General features: G+C 32.3%; 1 protein-coding gene across 6 annotated transcripts in view; it reads right to left on the bottom strand.

The window, feature by feature from the left end:
* LOC106057672 (phosphatase and actin regulator 1-like) overlaps nucleotides 1-20,611 on the bottom strand; it is a 37,169-nt gene continuing 16,558 nt past the window's right edge. For all 6 annotated transcript variants that reach the window (XM_013214988.2, XM_013214989.2, XM_056030592.1 and 3 more), the window contains 13 exons: nucleotides 15,863-16,027; nucleotides 15,221-15,322; nucleotides 14,191-14,448; nucleotides 12,610-12,819; nucleotides 11,415-11,615; nucleotides 9,971-10,172; nucleotides 9,291-9,430; nucleotides 8,984-9,140; nucleotides 8,193-8,248; nucleotides 7,892-7,953; nucleotides 6,868-7,005; nucleotides 6,226-6,302; nucleotides 1-5,529 (listed from right to left, as the gene is read on the bottom strand). In XM_013214988.2, coding sequence (XP_013070442.1) covers nucleotides 5,514-5,529; nucleotides 6,226-6,302; nucleotides 6,868-7,005; nucleotides 7,892-7,953; nucleotides 8,193-8,248; nucleotides 8,984-9,140; nucleotides 9,291-9,430; nucleotides 9,971-10,172; nucleotides 11,415-11,615; nucleotides 12,610-12,819; nucleotides 14,191-14,448; nucleotides 15,221-15,322; nucleotides 15,863-16,027 — 1,784 coding nt within the window. In that variant the 3' untranslated portion in view covers nucleotides 1-5,513. The remainder of the gene's footprint in view (nucleotides 5,530-6,225; nucleotides 6,303-6,867; nucleotides 7,006-7,891; nucleotides 7,954-8,192; nucleotides 8,249-8,983; nucleotides 9,141-9,290; nucleotides 9,431-9,970; nucleotides 10,173-11,414; nucleotides 11,616-12,609; nucleotides 12,820-14,190; nucleotides 14,449-15,220; nucleotides 15,323-15,862; nucleotides 16,028-20,611) is intronic.

Genomic DNA, 20,611 nt, shown 5'->3' with positions numbered 1-20,611 from the left:
TGATTGTTTAAAATGTTTATTATTGGCTTGAACAAAACAATATTCACACAGTCCTGGGATATGACTGTCACATCACAGTACTGTGATACAAGATTGTCACACCACACAATATGGCAACCATAATGCTTCAATACTTCTGACCAATGTTTGTCACACCACACAGTACAGTGACTGTCACATCACAATACTGTGACACAAGATTGTCACACCACACTATATGGACACATGAGCTGATAAAATATTTCCACATATATATAAACAGATTTTACATGTAACAATTAGTGACGATTGCATCAGAACAGTACAAGCCAATCAAAGCTGATAGGATCTATTCAATATGTTTTAGAACTCTGGCAACAATAGTGTATTAACTTCCCTTGAAATTTTCCTTGGAATCTATCTTTCAAGTATCAATCTTTCTAGTTTTTCTAGTGACTAAAGCATTATAGTAAACAATATCTTCAGGCCTGAGCAATATATTACCTCAATGATCAGGGATTATATATCCTGTGAAATAAAGCTGGTTTACAACCATTTACTAAGATCAGTTTGTTACTACAGAAAATTTTATAAAATACTGCATTTAAAATATATCTAGAATATATTAAAAAAATCATGTTTTATTCTTTAATTTCCATTTAGTCAAAAGTTCATTATCTCTGCAATGAATGTATGCTATCAGTACCAATGACTTGTTGTATAGGTCTCTGATTGGCTGTAAGTTTATAGTGTAAAAAAAAAAAAAAAAAGTTCAATGACATATCTGTACAGTTAATATCCATATCATTACAAGAGAAAGAGAGAAGTTCCTTTAGATATACACACACTGACACACAAACAGATGGATGCAGTGACACATACACTGATGCAACGCAGTGATATATCTTGAGATAAATGCCAAGTATAGTTTACAGATTGCGGGAAAAAAATGCCTTCAAAAAAAAAAGAAAATATTGTCAATCTCTAGAGCCAAACGATTGTGTTTACACAAAAACCAAGAAGAAAAAAAAAATTGTTAAATATACAAATCTATTTTGTTTCTAGAGACAAAGATCAGTGGTCCTCAAGCCTTGGCAATACATTCTACAAGTGGGCTCCTTGTTAAGGAGCAGAAATATTCCAAGTGCTTAACTAGCAGCTCTTCAATACTGGGCAGTGTAATACGTAGACTTAAAATATAGTTCCCACTCAAACTGAGTTTTATTCCATTTGTTTCTGAAGTTCAGTAGTAAACAAGGAGAACATTAAAAATTAAAAAAGAAGCTTATATGAAGTGTAGTTGTATCAATTAGTTTGGACCAGTCATGTCATTAACTCTAATAGATCTAGACCAACAAAAATAAATCTGTGCAATTAAAAATATTTTTACCAATTGTTTTTGTTTAGCACTATTTCATGCTTTTAGCTTTCTCGCTACACTCTGATCCTATCACTAGTCTGGAGCAGTTGGGAAAATGGGGGAGGGGGGGAGAGAGATATCTGGGTGCATTTTACTGAATTCGTTCTTTAAAGCATTTAAAAAAAAAGGGACATGACCTAAATTGGAATTTATGTTCAAGCCAACATTCTAACCACTCTGCTAGAAAAGTGTGTATGAAAATAGAAGATTGTATAGTTATCTATTATTTGTTTCAAACTTACTTTAAAGTGGTGACCTATAAAAGGGGACTAATTCAGCTTATACCACCACTTCAATCAAGTACAGTTTCCTTCCCTTGTTCGAAATACAAAACAAAATATTTTATTACCAATAGTTAATTAACTAATTGGTTCATTTTTCTTTAAATTGATTCTTGTGTTGTCAGGTAAGAGAAATAATTGTGCAAATTTTCAGCTTTATCCAAGATTGGGTGTCAAATAAATAACATGTACTAATTTTTTACCGAACAGACAGAGAGAGTTGATATAAGCTTTGTAAAAAATAAATGTTTAAATAACCCCTTTACAAAAAGTATTAGGCTTTTTAAAAAAGATAATTGGCTTCCAAACATGGAAAAGTTGTACACTGATCTATGTTTTGAGGTTCTGTGTGTAGGTGTTTAGAAATAGTGACACATCTTACAGCTATTTGGACAAAAGGTAGACCAATAGTCATTGCATACATACACATACACAGTAGACAGAAACTCACTTTGAAGATTATTTGGTAACACAAAAGAAAGCAACGTTAGAGAATGCTCCTATAGATGTACTGGACACAAAGAGCAGGCTCAACACTGAAGAGGTTTTGTTCATTCTAACACTAAGATCATCAGTCAATAACATGATCAGTCAACACATGTCAACTTGGGCTATCTACAATTATTAAGTCCAGATATATATATATATAAATTATTCTAGATCACATCCTACATTGCTCAGCACTATTATCCATAAAGTGAAGTTGTATCCTGTCTTAAAAATGGAATGAACTATTTAAAGATTTGGATGAATAGATCCATCTAAAGCTAAAATCTAAACAATGTTTTAAACAATATATATATATATATATATATCTTTGTTCATGTTAACAAAATGTGTGTTCTGTAAGGCGAAAAAGAGGAACAAAAATCATTTCTGCAATAGCAACATTTTTCCCCAGGTATCCCAGAAAGCATCAGCGATTGGCAAGTTTTTACTTAATGGACGTCATTCACCAATTGTTAACAAACAACATTTAGCCACATGATAATATTGATAAAACAATGAGAAAAACTGTCACGTGACAGCCTGTGTGTATTATGTAATTTGTATAGAAGAGATAGAGAACCATGTGGCTGAATGTTGTTTGTTCACGATTGGTGAACGAGGTCCGTTAAGCTGGTTCAAAAGCCCAGCTGAAGTAAGCTGACCTATAAAAGCTAAGCACACACACAAAAATGATAATCATCTTGATAGAACATAAGCCATGGAATCAGATGACTTGAATGTATGTAATATTCTATAACATGACTGGATCAGACCAATGAGAAAAACAAGGTGATATAGGTACAAAGAACAGAACTGCTGGCGATATTTCATCAAAAATTAATTACAAAGTATTAAGACATTAACTCTTTTTTATTAGTTAACATCTATTTCAGAACTGCTCTAAATAGATTCAGTATATATTTCCTTTACTGTCATGAAACTATTGCTTACAGAAAATAAACCTAAGTTTTATACAATTTATAAAACAAGATATACAAAATTATTAGTAAATCCATCACATCTGCATATGTTAAGAAGTCTGAATAATAATTTCATAATAACTGTTGGCCTATAAGTTTCTTAGTGTAACTCTCTTGCCTACCTAAAGGCTGTCTTCTCTCCTTAAATCTTTGAATAAATTATATTAACAAATTACTGAATATCTCAAGCAGGTCAAGCTTAGAAATTAGTTTTCATTCAATGATCAAAACTGTAAAGTACATTCCATTTAAGAAAGTAACACTTTTCAGTCACTTGTGACCTAATGATCCAAGATGGCTGGAAATTATTCTTAGAGTTACAAAAAAAAATAATTAAGCCACACTTTTTAGTGTGATTCTCATTAGGTGATGGTGAACTGGAAAGTGGGAGTGCCCCCACCCTCTCAAAAAAAAAAAAAAGAATGCATCATAATGTAGTGAATAAAGTTATAAGAAAACTTAATATACTTTTTTGTTTTCCAACTAAACGCTTTTCAAAAAAAAAAACTGTATTAATATAATTGCAGGTTTTTTTTTTAACTGAACAAAAAAAAGTACAGAAAAAAAAAAAATCCCCAGAGTTTAATGACTAGAGAAAAAGAGATAGATGAAGCTAAATATAAAGTTCAGCATAAAACCAAATGTAAAAAAAAAAAAAAATGAAACCAGTTGGACTAAATGTCAATAGAAGCAGCAAACTATGATGAGTGAAGTGAAAACAGAAGTGAACACAAAACCTCAAGTCCCACAGCAACATGCATTTCTAATAAATACAAAGTGAAAGCAAGGAATACTCATGCTGTCTTCTGTTCATGTGGGAATCCTTAGAATTCTGACATAAGAATTTCCAACCACTCGAAATTCAAACCTAATCCTTTATTGTCCATAACAATGCCAGACAAATGTGGTGGATAAACACAGTTTAACAATATTCGTTAATGTTGAAATTATTGGTGTCTTAAGCCAATAACTACAGGGGAAGGTCAGCTCAAGAGTCCTCTCACCAAATCCTGCAGGTAATTGGAAATTTTAAGATACAAAGAGTGGCTCCTATAGATACCTAAGATCCAAACATCCAGGCTAAATTATTGAAACCCACATTTTGCCCCACATGAAAAGAAGATGGCATCAAAAGAAAATGAACATACAAAGAACAAAAGGTCAAAAGGCTGATGGATTATTTATTATTATGTCAACAAAGGTCGGCTAGGTTGTCTCTCATCTGGTCTTATTCGAAGCAACTACATCACAAGATTAGCATGTAATGCAAGTATTATACAGTTTTATTCAAAGTACAAATAGTAGAAAGCACCTTTATAATAAAAATCTAGCTAAGAAAAAATTAACAATTCCAAATTATTTTCTTATTAAGCAAGCAATTCATTGGTCAAATCTAAATAATTTATAACACGGCATACATTAATACCTAAATTTTTCAAAGCTATTTTGTACTATGAAACTTACAAAGGGAAAAAAAAGTCTCTCCAGATGTAAAATGCCTGATAGAGAGTTATGATTCATAATTATTAACTTCAAGATGTTTTCTATTAAATTAGAGAAATCCATGGAAACACCATGGAAATTGTTTTTTTTTTAGATTTGTACAAAGATCAATATTAACTTAAGATAAAATTCTTAATTTAACCTTTGTTCAACAAAGCTAAACAACCATCCTAATGATGGGCTAAAGTAGTATTTATAATTTATTCAAATGTCAAAAGAATTTACCCCCAAATAAAACTTAAAAATTCCAGATTTTTTATACTGTTTCTCTACCAAACATTTTCATTTACATTGCTAAACTGTGATTTTAATGTGCTTACATAGTCAGAGGTTTAATGTACAATGAATGCTATAAAAACAAAGTCTACAATGTTTCCTTGCCTAAATTTAATATAAACAAATATCAAGTCAATAACCAAATCAGCTGTAGAATGACATCAAGATAACAGCTCCAACAAAAAGCCTTTTAGAGACAAAAAATCCATTGACTTCAGCGAACAGATGAGAAATTTTTACAACTTTTTTGTTCATCAACTTTACACACAAAAAATTATTTATTATTATTATAAAGTCATGTTCAGTTAGCTTATTATTTTAAAGTATACTGACGTCAGGGTCCAGACATTTTTCCCTACCCCAGACTGAGCTGCCTGTGTGTAAATTGGTCCATCCATGGGGGTGGGGGCAGCACTACTGGGTGTGAGCACACTGGGTGAGCAGCGATGACTTCAAAACAATGGTTTAAGCTAGGTCGATAGTTATCTATATACAAACAAAAAAGGGGAATTGAGAACATGTTTTCTGTGAAGAAGGTGAGGCCATAGTGAACTGTACAGTGAAGACTTAAGGTTGATGCTGGGGTCAAGGCTTGTGAAATCTGAAATACAATGAAATTATTTAGAACACACTTTGAATAAACCTTGATACATTGGTTAACATATCTTAAACAGAGCCAATTTAAATAAACCCTTGGCAGACGACTTTGTCTGCATCAGATATGGCAAAATATGCAAATCTGGGTCTATGTAGTCACAAAATAAATTAATGCACTCATCCTTAATCATCATAGTAAAAAGTAAATTTCCTTTAACAGACCTTGCGATCTATAAGGCAGTTGACATAAGAGTCATGTTTCAATGAACGGTGATTAACAAGGGTGTAATATAGACAGCACAAAAGCCTTAACTTTCCCAAACTAATTGTCAGGTTGGGTGGACTCAAGAGGTATCCTAAAAATCTTGAAAATTCAAAATCACAATTTTCACCAAGATTCAAAACAAAAACCACTTAGGTTCAGAAGCCAAGTACACTACCACTCAACACCTCCCCCTACCCCCAATAATACCTTATAATTATTAAAAAGAGAAATGAAGAAAAAAAAAACTTTTTTAAAATAGCATTTTTTAATTTTTATATTTGAACAAATCTTCTTTTATGTCATAAAGAACTCTTGAATGAAATAAGCTTATGATTCAATAATTTTTTTTTAATTTACTGTCACATAAAAAAACAAATTTAGAATGAATGAAATGTAAGAACCTATGAATGTTAGATTTACATTTTATTTATTTACCTTGTAAAATGTCGACTTTCTTCATGGACATCCATTTCCTTACTCTTGTATTCATTTAACTCTTTACGGATAGCAGCCTGGGCAAGGGAAATCAAGGGAAGAAATGAAATAGAATGTACTTTATGTACAACTAGCAAATAACTTTTGTTTAGTTTAGCTAGTTTTTTAATTTTAATAGCATTGTTTAGAATACAGCATCTCACACCAATAAAGAAAATAAAAAAATATTAGTCATTACATTTAAAAAAGAAAAAAAAGTACTAAAATTATGCTTTTTTAAGACACTAATGGCATAGTTCAATAACCACTAGCCTACTAAAGTTACCAGAAGTAGAAAAAAAAATACAGCAAGATTCTTGATTTTATATTCTAAAAATTTATATTTTAATATCTTTATAACAATCAAAAAAAAAAAAAAAAAAAAACTCAATGTCCATAGCTGTTCTTATACACCCTTAAACTGGCATTTGATTTGTAACAATCTTTAGAAGAAAAAAAAAAGTTAACTACATCTGCTTTTCACTAAAAATAAAATATAAAAAAAACATCAGTAACTTTTTCCTTCTGATGGTAAAAAAAAAACTGCTCATAACTTTCTAGCTTATCTGATCCTGTCAACATTATATCTTGCTAAAGGTCTACCTTGTCCCTTGGTGTCAGTTTAGTCCAAGGTTTCTCCGCTCGTCTGTCATACTCATGGGCTTCAGTTACCTCCACATAATCACTGAAGTCAATAATTTTTCTCTCTCTAAGCTCTTCTATACTGGGTCGGAAACTGAGCTGTAAGGGAAATAAAAGTTTGAAGATCTTTAGTATTCAAGATAAAATTCTAAATGAGCAAACAATAAAAAATAAAAAAAACATTAAATCCAAGTGTTTCACACTTGTTAACACAATAACATAATATTAATAAGTCTTCTTAGAATCAGAATATTAATGAGGAGTGCAGTATTTCATGTGACGATGCAGTCCCAGCAAAGAAAATAGCCCAGCAACTATTCTTCCTACACAAACTCAATAGCTTTAAACTAAACAATAAGATCTTAGATCATTTTTACAGCACAACTATGCAAAATCTGCTAACATACAGAATAACTTGTTGGCAAGGCAACGCTTCATTTAAACTGTTGCGCCGCCGAGAAAGCATTATAAAGAGGGCATCAAAAATCTCACACATATTACCATATTTTAATGAACTTTATGAACAGAAATGTCTGAGAAAAATCAGAAAAATCTTGGAAGGCAACAGCCACCCGCTCCATCATAACTACGTCAAGTCATCGCAAAATGGGCGACTACTGTCAATCAAGACTAGAACAGAGCGGTACAAAAACTTGTTCGTACCTTACTCAGCCAGACTATATCAACTCCAGCAGTTGATCAGGAAACATGAAAAGGACCAAGATGCCTGTGTGTAATCACTGAATGAACTATTTACTTTCTATTTATGTGTATGTTTCTGTCTTTATATGAGAAAAAGAGTCCTTGTAATGACAACAAATTTCCATATGGATCAATTAAGCAGTCTTAGTCTTATCTTGCGGGCAGCTTTTTAACCAATAACCAGTTGAAATCATGCAGACTGTCACGGAAATTTTAAAATGTGATTATTTTAATTTGTGGAAAAGTAATATGATACTAGGTGAGCAAAGTTATTTAGTATTACCTTCCGAATTAAATAGCGTTTTTTCCTTTCCTTTTCTTCTCTAGCTTCATCGAGGCTTTGTTCTATAAAAGAAATAAAAGACACTGACACTAAATCTTATTAAAAAGGTATAATTAGGCTCTGGGTGTTTGCTACATGAAGACACAGCAAAGTGGTAAACATAATTATTTTTAAAAATAACATTTATAATAGATTAACATTTTGTAGCTAGTGAGTTTAAACTGTCTATTGGCTTGGAGGAACCAATATTTTTAAGTTGATTTTCCAGAAACAAAAACATTCCGACAAAACATCAACTTACGGTGAAGAATGTTTCTATTCTCTAGTTCTTCTTGAGTTGGACGTAGACTCAATCGCCTAAGAAAAAGAGTTTTTTTAATTATTAACATACACATTTAGTTTTAAAAACTAAAAATTATTTGTTTTTATTTCTTATGGTTAGTGATCACTCAATTATTTCATCATAATGTAAAGGTCACAGTGTTTTATTGCATGCTAATACAAACAATAATTAAAACTATTACATAATAATTTATACCATTGTTGTGTCTTGATAATCTAAAGTTATTCATCACTGAATTCTTCAATGATTTAAAAGATATAGAAGAAGTTACAAGAATTCTGTTTGACCTAACCAGACAGAAGCAATAGGCTCTATGAATAAAAATAAATGTATGAAAACCTTTTCACTCTATGTAAAGAAAAAAGTAAAGTTCCCATTTCAGACCTTGCAATCTATAGGGCAGATGATGTTATGGTCTAGGTCATCTGTTTCTTTGATCAACAATTAAAGAGCAGGGTATCATGTGGCAAGCACAACGACCAACTGCCTTTACTTTCCCCAACTTAATCAGGTACCCAATAAAACTGGGTGGATTCAGGAGACCTAAAAATCCTGTAATTCAAAATCACAGTTTCTCACCGAGATTCGAACCCATGACCAGTTTCAGAAGCCAAGCGCTTACCCACTCAGCTGCCGCACCCCTAAGAATTTGAAGGAATGTTATTTTTATCAAGGAAAGAAAAGATGTAAAGATATTTGGAACTATCCCAATAATGTATTATTATATTTCTGTCCAGACTATGGAGCACCTGGTAAGTTTGGATCCTATAGCTTCTCTCAACTCTTTCTTCTCTAGCTCGGACTGGGTAGGAATGATATTTTTAGCTTCCAATTCATTTTTGGATGGTCGACTTTCTAAGAATCTTGCCAAACTGTCATTTCTGGCAACTTTAGCTGCTAATGAATCTTTTAGAAGCAAAAAAAAAATCTGTTATTAAATATGCACTCTAAAAAATTTTAATTTCCTTAAGACTTGTACATTAGGGAATGTTAATTACTTAACACACAGGTAAACAGTGTAAATACCATGATGTGGCAGCCCCAAGTGTTACTTACTAGGGTCATAGTCATCTTTAAACTGTATCTCCTCATCATCTGAATCTGAATCTCCTGGGATATGGTTGTTATACTCTGGGGGGTCAGAAATTTCAACACTTGGTATAGTGCCCTTGTCTTTATCACTTTCATTGTCTGCCCTATAAGGGGGAAAAAAAGCATATCATTACACCAGAATGTGCTATTCCCTTTGGAGAAGGAAAATTACTTCTCAAGCTTTGGAAAAGTATCTGAAAAATATTTAACGGGGGTTAAAGAAACATCTTTCATTCAAATACAATATCTATAATGTGAAGATATTTCATAAACCATATGGAACATTTTTATGACAGATTTTTAGAAATTTACCAAATGAAATTTAAAATGATCTTGTCAAAAAATAATAACATTTAAAATAAATGTTAGTCTAAATCAAGCATCTTGTTAGTCTAAGTCCAAGCATCTTTCAAAAGTCTTTATAATTTAGGTTTTTCAAAACCAGTAGAGACATAAACCTATTCCACACAGAATTTTATTCCAACTTAAACTCGAGTTTTGAATACTAGTTTTAATTTCTCCCAAAGATTGTCACGTTTTTAAACTTAATATGTTTGCCAGTAGCTGATCAAACAAAACAAAACTATCATTAGACTGCATTCTGGAAGTGGCACAAAGTTATTTATTCAAACAGGAGAACTTACACGGCCTGTATTGTTACTCTGGGCCTTGGTATGGGTCTGACAGTGCCCACTGGAGTCGGCTGGCCAGTGAAACGAACCTGTGGGCCCTCAGGGTGTCTAGGTAGATCTTGTTGCTGATTAGATGTATTAAGTCCAGGGCTAGGCACTAAAACAGCTCTGCTGGTATCTAGGGGTCTTGTAGTCCAGCTTGCTGCAGTAGCCCCTGATAAAAATAATATGAAATTACTGTTAAAATCTAAATTTGGAGAATCATTTTATAACAGTAGTATTGAATGATGAATTGTGTCAGTTTAGAGTTAGGCAGAAGTTAAGATCTGGTGGAGATGTAAGGATTTTAATTCAAGATTGAAAGACTGGATCGAACCAAACTCCAAGCGTTTAATAAATAATGGTCATAGAAACAGATGACCTCAGTATCACATGGTCTTGAAATGAAAACTTAATTACAGATAAAATAATCTCACAGAGTGAAGTTATATTGTAATATTAAATCATTTTTTCTTTTGTCAACTTCTAACTGTTTTTGCATTATGTATGGGTACTTAACCCTTTGGACCCTGAAAGTTCCCTGCCCTTAGTTTCCTATTCCCCTAGGCTCCTGGGGAAAAATTACGCTTTACACAAGCATGCTCAGAAACAAACTAATGGTATTAAAACTTTTAATTGAACTATTTTATTTCGAGAGAAATTTAGTAGTATCTTTATCTCCGATATTCTTTCTTGGTATGCCAGTCTTCTCAGCATGTAGACCCCTCATTTCTTTGATGAACCCGGTGCTGGTATAGATGTAGATCTAGTGTCTTCATTTACTGCAACTGTACCGATTTCGTCTAGATCTAGATGATGTCAAGTCAATCTCCATTTCACTATCATTAGTATCATTGTAATCATTTTCTAGATCTAGTTCATTTCTTAGAATCATTGAGGATCTAGTTCCCTGCTTCATGCAAAGTTTTTTTATTTGGATTAGACTACGAGTACCTGAATCAATAAAGTGTTTTTTGATTTTGTAAATCAATTTACCATTTAAAAATACAAAACTCACGGGTGCAAGATTATTGTCATTAACCATAAGTCGAATAGTCTTACGAGCCGTGTTATTTCTTTGCATTCTTATTTACAGACATAAGGTTTAAGGTAAGGTGCGCGAGACATATGTCGGGCTGGCAGGGAGTGGATTTTTTATGCGCAGACAGATAAATCTGGCTTGCGGGTTCAAAAGGTTAAATTCAATAATAAAAACACTTATTACACTGCTTGACTGATAATTTGTTTATGCTAGTCAATTACTAGTCCTTTGATTCACAGCAGCATTGTGCATAACCAAATACTGCTACTCACTGACAAAAGCTATCCTCAGTACATTGTTTTAATATATGCCATTACTTTAATGTGTTAACACAGTACCATAATGTTAATAGGCTATTCGTGTTTCTACTGATACCTGTTGGTACATTGGGTCTCTTCAGGGCAGACTTCTGCGGCTTCTTGGAAAGGTCAGGTTCACTGGCCAAGACTGCCTCGTATGGTGACTGGGCACTAATCAAATCTGGGTCTGTTAAATATTTATTGAGCTCATTGGGGTCAACATCGTCTGGGTCATCACTCACATCATCTTCTTGATCTGATGGATTCTCTTGTGGAGCTTAAGACAAAGAGGGACAAGTTTTAATAACTAAACCAAATGGGGAAAAAATACCAATCAAAGCACTAGAGAAGTAGCTAAAATATTTCAATAATACATGCATCACAATAATAATAAGAAATTTGTTTTCATCTGAAGATTAATGAAGGAAGCAGTAGTTTACATGGCTACACAGATTTATTTTGTCACATCTGGAATTTTGTATGTCATTTTCAAGTTCTCTATTTGTCATATAAGCCTGTCTTCAATGGTAGCTTTTCTAAGGGTATCAACTGTTTATATGTAGGGAGTCTTTCTAATTGTTCTCCAGCTTATGCAACATAATGTCATAGAATCAAATGAATGTGATGCACATGTCATATATGAAATTCATGTTTGTAAGGTATTTAATATATTTTTTCTTCTTCTTCTCGACAGCTTTGTGCAGCTGAGCAGTAAGCTCTTTTGCAGTATGTGACAATGAAATACTGCACAATGTTTTCCTCAGCTGTGAAGAACTGCCAAAGTGTTGATTATGTTGGGTTATAGTTATAGGGTCTGACTATGGTGAATTAGAATGATGCATTCAAAGAGGGTATAGTTCACAGTTTCATAAGGGTGGGTCCAGTGTCTTAAGAGATGTTGGTGCGTGGGATGTGTTCTGTTAAGGTGGTATTTTAAAAGCGTATGTTCATTCTTAGTTGGAAGATATTAGATCATTATTTGCAGGAGAGGAAATTGATACTGTCCAGTTTGTTTGGCGTAATCATTTCTATGTACATAGCACTATCTGTGCTACATGAAGCCTATAGGTTGAGTCAATCTTCTTTGTGATTGCTAACATTGCCATGAGAATAATGATTTGTTGTAAATATAGACCTTGTATTTCCTCTCATTATAACAACCTACTGAAAACTAGCTCAGTAGATTTGTTTAGTTCACAGTCATGTCCTGTATTTGGGGTGTCATTTATGTCAGCAGTTCTCAAACTGTTCAGTAAGTCATTCTGACTCACCCACTATAGCCACCTGCTTGTAGCCATCTCCCATTGGAAGCATGGGGATTCTGCCTCCTGCCACAAGCTCTGGTGCCATGTGAGCCAGGGCCTCTGTGTACTTGGGCGGTGGGGGGTGGATCATTGGCTCCTGAGGAATCTGAACTGAAGGGCTGGGACATCTGGGACCCACAATGATGGGCCTGGTGAATGCAGATGATGACACTACTCCTGAGAATACACAAATGTGTTTGTCATTCTAGCCTTTTAAAAATCACTAATTAACATTTCAATTCTAAGGTCTAGTGCCCTGCTTCGTGGTTCAGAATGTTGGAAATCTAGCAATACAATAGGCATAAATATTTCCAAAACTAATGTTGGTAATAAAAATAGTTTCTTCCAGTATCAGCACAGAAGACGGAGATGTACTCAAAATGAGGGTGGAGGCATTGACTCTGAAAAGGCTAGATGGAAACAAGGAAAGGATCAATGTAGAAAGTGTTAAAGGAAACTGGGGCAATAAGAATGAAATGGCACTCACTTGATAATGCCTTCAGCTCAAATGATCATTAACAAGAAATAGAAAAAAAATTAAGGGAAAGAACCCCTAATGACTGCAATTTATCTGAAAATGGCAGGGTTTGGCTCCCTTTCTGCTATATTAAACAAAATTTATTAATTAGTATTAATTAATACTAATTTAATTGGTTAATTGTCATCGAATATGAATAAATAAGCAGAATTTCAATTTGATCAGAGAATAGGAAGTGGGAGAAAAAAACATGTTAAATGTAATAAGGGGATTAAATCCATATACACATTCATATCTCTCATCAAGTAGCATTTATTCCCCTTATATTGATAACAAAATAATTAATCCCCAATAATTAATTAACTAATTGGTTATTTTTTATTGATTCATATCTTGTCAGGTACAGATAATAATTGTACAATGTTTCAACTTGATCTGAGAAGTGGAAATGGGAGAAAAACATGTTCAAAATTTGTGTCAGACAGACAGAAGGACATACAAAGTGAAGTGATATAATCTTTGTAGAAAGAGATGAAAAATGGTTAATTTTTGTCAAGACATATTGAATTTCACAAGTTTCTGTGTAAATTGTTGAACAACTCTCCTGTTCATTACAGGTTCTGTTTGTTAAACAACTTAAAGTTAGATCCATAAAACCATTAATAGCCAAGCAAAAATGTGTGTGCCAAATCCACTATTTAAGCTCAAGACTTAAACTAAAAGAGATAATCATGCTACCACCTAAGTTAAGTCTTCAATAGAAATCTAAACCTGCTAAAGGTTTAAAGTCAGGCAGCAAGACTCAAAGCCAGCACAAAGATTGTTAAATCTGGCCCAACTCCCTTAACTGTAAAAAAACTAAGATCTTTGGTTCTACAGCAAATGAAATGTAGTTCATCTCTTTGACTTTTAGGGCAGAAATTAAAACCTAAAATAAGAATTCCCAAAAGGTTAAATAGAGAATACAACTAATTAGCCACTAACAGAGGAAAACGATGCTGTGGCAAATATCAGAAGGCTCAATGATTACACAACTACATTGCAAGATGATGTGTTAAGCCTATGTTTACCTGTTGTGTTAAGTGTTGCTGTGTTTACTTCAGCTGATGTGTTACTTGAAGGGACAACAATCACTGGGCTTGTTGGAGCTGAAGCTACTACTGACCATTGAGAGGAGTTGGCAGAGGAAACACTGGAGTTGGTAACAACAGATATTGTGGGAGCAGAACTAGCAACAATGACAGGGACAGGAGTTTCTGGCCGTTGGGTCATGGGGTCATCAGGAACTTGCTGGACTTTAGGTTTATCTTCAACCTCTTTGACAGGTTCTGCAGAGATGTAGGATCTCATTAACATTTGTACTCAGGAGACAAGAACACATTTAGTCAACAACAAATCAAACATAGGTTGAACTCTTTCTCTCCTGACAATACCAACACTGATTTGACCCAATTAAATTAAATTAATTTTTGGTTTTATAAACCTTAATTTGTGCTATATAAAAAGAGCATGAGTTCTTCTATAATTATATACCTAAGATAACATTTCTTGATTACATAAAAAAAAAATTACTGAAGTTAAACCATAACAGAGTAGTGAAACACAAATGAACAAAATGAATAATTGCATGGAACATAATTACGGAGAGAAAGAGTTAAAGTTATTTGTTCATAATCAACTAACAGAAAGCTTGCATTATGATGCATAACTAACAGAGCTACCTACAACTTTCATTTGTTGGGGAATGTAACTGACAGTAACATACAGAGCTGGAATAAGTTGGGAAATATAAATGATAGCCCTAACATACAGATTGCATTAGTTGGGGAATGTAACTGACAGAGCTACCATACAGCTTGTATTAGGTTAGGAAATGTAACTAACAGTCCTAATATAAAATGTGCATTACTTGAGGAAAGGAATAAACTTTAAAGTAAAAAAATTGTTTTCACTAGTTTTCTCTGGATTTAAATAAAAACAAATGATTGCTTGGTATATGCATTTTGTTGATCCATTTGTTATAAACTTGTTAAACGAAAGTATCAACTGCATTACAATTATAAAAAACAAAAACAATAATAAGTCTTATGTACTACATACCCAGCCTAGGTGTTGGCACCTGACTTGTATCAACTTCTTGTAATACACCTTTCCTAATCAGCTCTTCACGAGAAACTCGCATAGAGATTTTCCTCTCAATTTCTAAAAGAGAAGGGGAAAAATTCTTTTTTACTATTCTTAAGTCCTTTAAATAAATTTAAAAAAATAGAATATTTATATTTATTTAAAAAAATAGAATATTTATATTTCAGTAAAATGATTTCAACATTAGTTAAATACAGTAAGGCCCAACAGACATTAAAATAAATAATACAAGAAACCTTTTTAAATTAAAATATTTGTAGAACTTTTCAAAACTAAAAATGTGTACATCTATGTTAAGTATTTAAACTATCGCCATTTATTTCATTCAAGCGATAGAAGAGAAATTTTTGTAAGTTTGAAGAAATCACTTTTTAAAAAAATTTAGAAAGATGCCTATGTTCCAAAGCAAAATCTTTCTAGCACAATTACGTTCAAAGGTGAAATGATTTTGAGAGGACTAAAAAATGGACTTTATTATTGGTTAACTCAGCTAAGACGGTCTTAATAGGAGATCTTTTGTTTCGCAGTTGAATTTTTATTCTTTAACCAGCCCTGTGATTGTTTCATTAAGCGTGGGGATGTTTATTTTTAGCTTACCCACTGCAGCTTTTTCAATTTTCTCGCTTTTCTTCTTCCGCTTCCATTTCCATGGACGAAAGATTTTGCCGAGAGCTGAAAGCTTGCTTTTTCTTTCAACAACAGCTGGGGTAGCATGGGATGCCGAAACTGTGAGTGACTTACTGTCGCCATTCTTTTTGTGTTCTGAAAAAAAATAATTTTTAAATGTCAAATTTAAAAAAGGAGAAAAATTCACAAAATATTTACAATATTTAACATTTACTTAAGCATTGAAGTTATAAGTTTAAAATAAAAACAAGACATGCAAGATTATTGAAAGTTATTGTGACACATCCCTATTTTATAAAATTGTGAAACGTATTGCCTTTAACCAGAAAGACTAGTTTCTTAGAGGTGTTTGCTCACAGAAATATTAGCACACCAAAATATGTACAAAGGTTCTCATTTCATTGACATACAAGTACTAAGTCACCAGCCAGACAAGAAGGCTTTTTAATATGGTTCAACATTGCCTGGAACTAACAAACCATTCTAAAATAAGAACAGCAAGAATATTAACTGCTTTATACAAACAATTTATTCATACAATCAACATTAAAAATGAAGTTAATAAAAAAATATTTTAAATCTGTATCATACATGCAGAACAACCAGTAAGTATTAACATGTGACAAGAGGTATTCTTTAAAAAATACAACTAAAATGTTACAGCATACATTGATAATATGTACATATTGAAAATAATACAACTAGATCAAAGTTATTGTGTATTGTAGTAGTTTTTCTCAAAGAACCATCTACAGAGTGTTCACATTTTTAATTATATAAATGTCCATGGTTCTGAAATGATTAAATAAATAAGGTCTACATTCAACTCACAGAAACAAAATGCAGTATACAAGAAAGTACAAAATAAGTAAGTGTTAGGTATTCAAGCCTCTGATTATACATTTCATACAGAACTGCCTAGTTGATACAGGAAAGAAAGAAATTTAGTGACTGAATATAAAGAGGTAATTATAAAATGAAAGCCTGTACATTATTGGGAAGGGGCGGTAGATGAGTGGTAAAGTTCTTGGCTTCGTGGGGTGCCAGAATCAAAACCTGGTGAAGACAGGGATTTTTAATTTCAGGATCTTTCGGAGCCTCTGAGTCCACCAAGCTCTAATTGGTAACTGACATTTGTTGGGGAAAAGTAAAAGTGGTTGGTCGTTGTGCTGGCCACATGACACCCTCATTAACTGTGACCCACAGAAACAGATGGTCTGTAATTGGGAACTTTTTTATTTATAAATCATTCAAAGACAGCTACCATCACTTGAAGAAGTCTATAATGGAAGATGCCTTTCCTAAACATACGAAATCCTTTAAGTCAATGTGCACCCATCAAACCACAGTTACATCAGATCTGGAAGAAGTGGCCAGCTCCACTTCATTAACTCTTTCAGTGCAAATTAGTTTGATAGGAAAAATGGAGTTTTCCAGAATGAACACAAATTTTCAAGGGGGGTAGAGTTACTAAAACAACTATAACTTTTTTATTTTATTAAATAATCTAACATATTTGATTTTAAAGGGAAATGAATGGGCTACAAAAAAATATTAAATTAAATATATTATTCAAACAAAAACTTCTTTTATTTATTTTAAACTGAGTATGGAAAAAGAAAATATTTTTAAAATTCATTAAAAAATTGATATACTGAAAGATTTAACCTTTTAATTAAACATTTAATCCATTAATATTAAAAAATCACAATACACAACACATTTAATCACTTCAAATTTCATAAAAGATAAACAGATGCACTAAGAAATTTTATTATTTACATTTTTCGGGTCCCAGGAATTAAACTAAAAAAGAGGAACCATTAACATAATGTTGTCTTTTTTTTTTTAAACATGTTGATACTGCATCGAATTTACTATCAAAACAAAGAACAATCAGTCCGACATCTGGTAAATTAAAAAAAAGAGAGAAATTAAAAGTTTAACATAAAAAAGATAGTGAAATAAATATTATAAACCAAATTACTCGCTGACACTAACACCGCACTGACAAGCGCTAGCAAAGTTACTCGCTGAGTTAAGGCTAGAACAGAGAGATTTTGAAGCTCCTTTCAGTCAGGGTGTTTCAAAATTATTTTTCTTCCCCAAGAAGTAAAATTCATCAAAAGTTGTTTTTTTTTTGTGTGTGTGTTTTGATTTTTTTATGTACTTTGTATTTGCATCTATACGCACACATGTATAGTATACCCTGCACAAATTACAAAATAAGTAAAAACAAAATTGTACACCACGCAACCTATAGACCATGTAGTCTGAAAGAGGGAGCTTTACTTTTTTTTTCTTTTACATTATTAGCCTCTAAAACAATATGAACATGGAAAATATCAATAAAATCTTGAAAAAAATAATTAGAAAAATAATGTGACAGAAGCAAAGAAGTGATGACTATCAATAACTAGTTACTCATAATAAAAAAGAAAAGAAAAAGAAATAGACCCAAACAACCTTTTTTTTCAATTACAAAGAAAGAAACAATAGAAAAAGAGTTTCAAAATTACTAGATTATAAACAATGAAATACAAAACAACTAAGAAATAAAGACATAGATAAAACCTGCTAATAACCTAGAGTCCAGTTTTTTTGGAGAGTTTTTTTCTCAGTCAGTCAAAGTATATTTAGAATATAAAAAAAAAGAAACTTTTCTGATTGTAACTTCAACTAATTCAATGAAAATGTGTACTTTGAAAAAGAAAGTGAACATTAAAAAAAAATAGTTTCATAAGTTAAATGTGAAGTGCACAAAAAGCTAATGAAAACAAAACAAATAAAGAGTTTTACTTGGAAATATAGAAATTTTTAAATTATGCTAAAAACAGAAACTGAGTTAAAAATTGAACATTACAAATGTTAGAGAAACCAAATCACTTTAAAAGTCTCTTTTGACTTCACAGTCTGATCAAAAAAATTCTCATGATAGCAATTTATATTTAAAACAAAAGAACTAGATCTAGAAATTACTTCAAGAAAATAGAAGAAAAGGCACATAATGAGTGCCTTTAGCACTAAAAACTTCTCCCAGATACCCCATCCACCCACTTGTCAACAACAGAGATTGGATCATAGCGCACTAAGCACGTTATACCATTTAATAGCAAGAAATTTCAATGCTCAAGATAAAAGCAATTCAAAATGATAGGAATTTCATATATTTTTAAGCAAAAAAAAACAACAAAGTTTACAAACTTAGATTAGTGTCAATTAACAAAATAAATTATAAATCCCACACATTTTGTTCACAATCAATGACAGACATCAACTAACCTTATTAACTCAAAACACATTAAAATATTATAAAATGAAATCCAAAGGTTTATAGAGTTGAAAAAATTGATGTTACCAATTAATACCAATAGATCTTGAAACTACAAACACACCATTTCCAATAACTCAACAATCAAACAAAACAGTAAGATAACAATGAAGCAGTCTGTAAACTTCCCCCCCTCCCAACCAAGATATATATATATATATATATTACTTTTACTATATATATATATAGTACAGATGATGTAAAGGTCATCTGTTTCTGTGGCCTATGGTTTACGAGGGTGTCATGTGGCCAGCATATTGATCAACTAGCTTTACTTTTCCCCAACTAAAAATAAATGTCAGGTACCCATTAGAGCTGGGTGGACTCTAAGGTGCCCAAAGATTCCGAAATAAAAAATCCCAGTCTCACCAGGATTTGAACCAGGGACCCCCAGTTTGGAAGCCAGCATTTTACTACTTAGCCATCGCTATACACACACACACAACTCAAAATCATGTCCTGAGTGAGAGAGAAGGGGAGAGCAATAGAAACAAACAGAATATAAAAAATCCTATTTTAAAAAACAAAAGAGAATCTCTGTATAATGTAGAAGTTATTACCCTTACTCCCTTACTCTGTATCAAACAAAATGTATTAATTACCAATAATTAATTGACTAAATGGTTCAGTTATTAACTGATTCATGTTTTAATTGTACAATAAATAACTGTTTAAAGTCTCAACTTGAACTGAGAATGGGTGTGAGAGAAATAACATGTTCAAATTATTTATGAGGACAAAACCCTACATATTTAACAATATCTGTAAATATTGAAGGATTAATTTCCCTTGTTTGTATCCAACAAAATAATTAATTACCAGTAATTAATTGACTAATTGGTAAATTTGTTTTATTAATTCATGTATTGTCTATGCCAATGAATAAATAATTGTGCAAAGTTTCAACTTGATCTGAGAATGGATGTGTGTTGTGGAAAGGTCATTGCTTGTAACACCAAACTGCTGGTAGACAACTAAACCAGTGTAGGCTATTATATTTTAACTTGTAAAACTTGAAATAACTTAATAACTTCTAAAAAAAAAAAACAGGTCTTTTCACTTTGCCATTCTGGAGTTGTCTCTCCTACATATGACTGCTGATGACAATGCTGCATCATTCACCCTACATAGCCAACAACCAATTGCCAACCTCCTCTCTGCTATCACTATATACACACACACTCCATAACAATGTGGGAGAAATAATGTAGACTTTTTACCAGACAGAATGAGTTGATATAAGCTTTGTAAAAATATATTATGACAAATGATGAACAAATTCTTTGTGACAACCAAAGACAAATGCAGTCAGCAAAAGGAGACCTTACATACATCTGAGAAAAAAAGTGAAAGACAAAATGAATTGAACATGTTCTATTTTATTTTTT

The sequence above is a fragment of the Biomphalaria glabrata genome, chromosome 5, assembly GCF_947242115.1.
Source record: "Biomphalaria glabrata chromosome 5, xgBioGlab47.1, whole genome shotgun sequence".
NCBI lineage: Eukaryota > Metazoa > Mollusca > Gastropoda > Planorbidae > Biomphalaria > Biomphalaria glabrata.
This window is presented reverse-complemented; position numbering and strand designations above follow the sequence as displayed.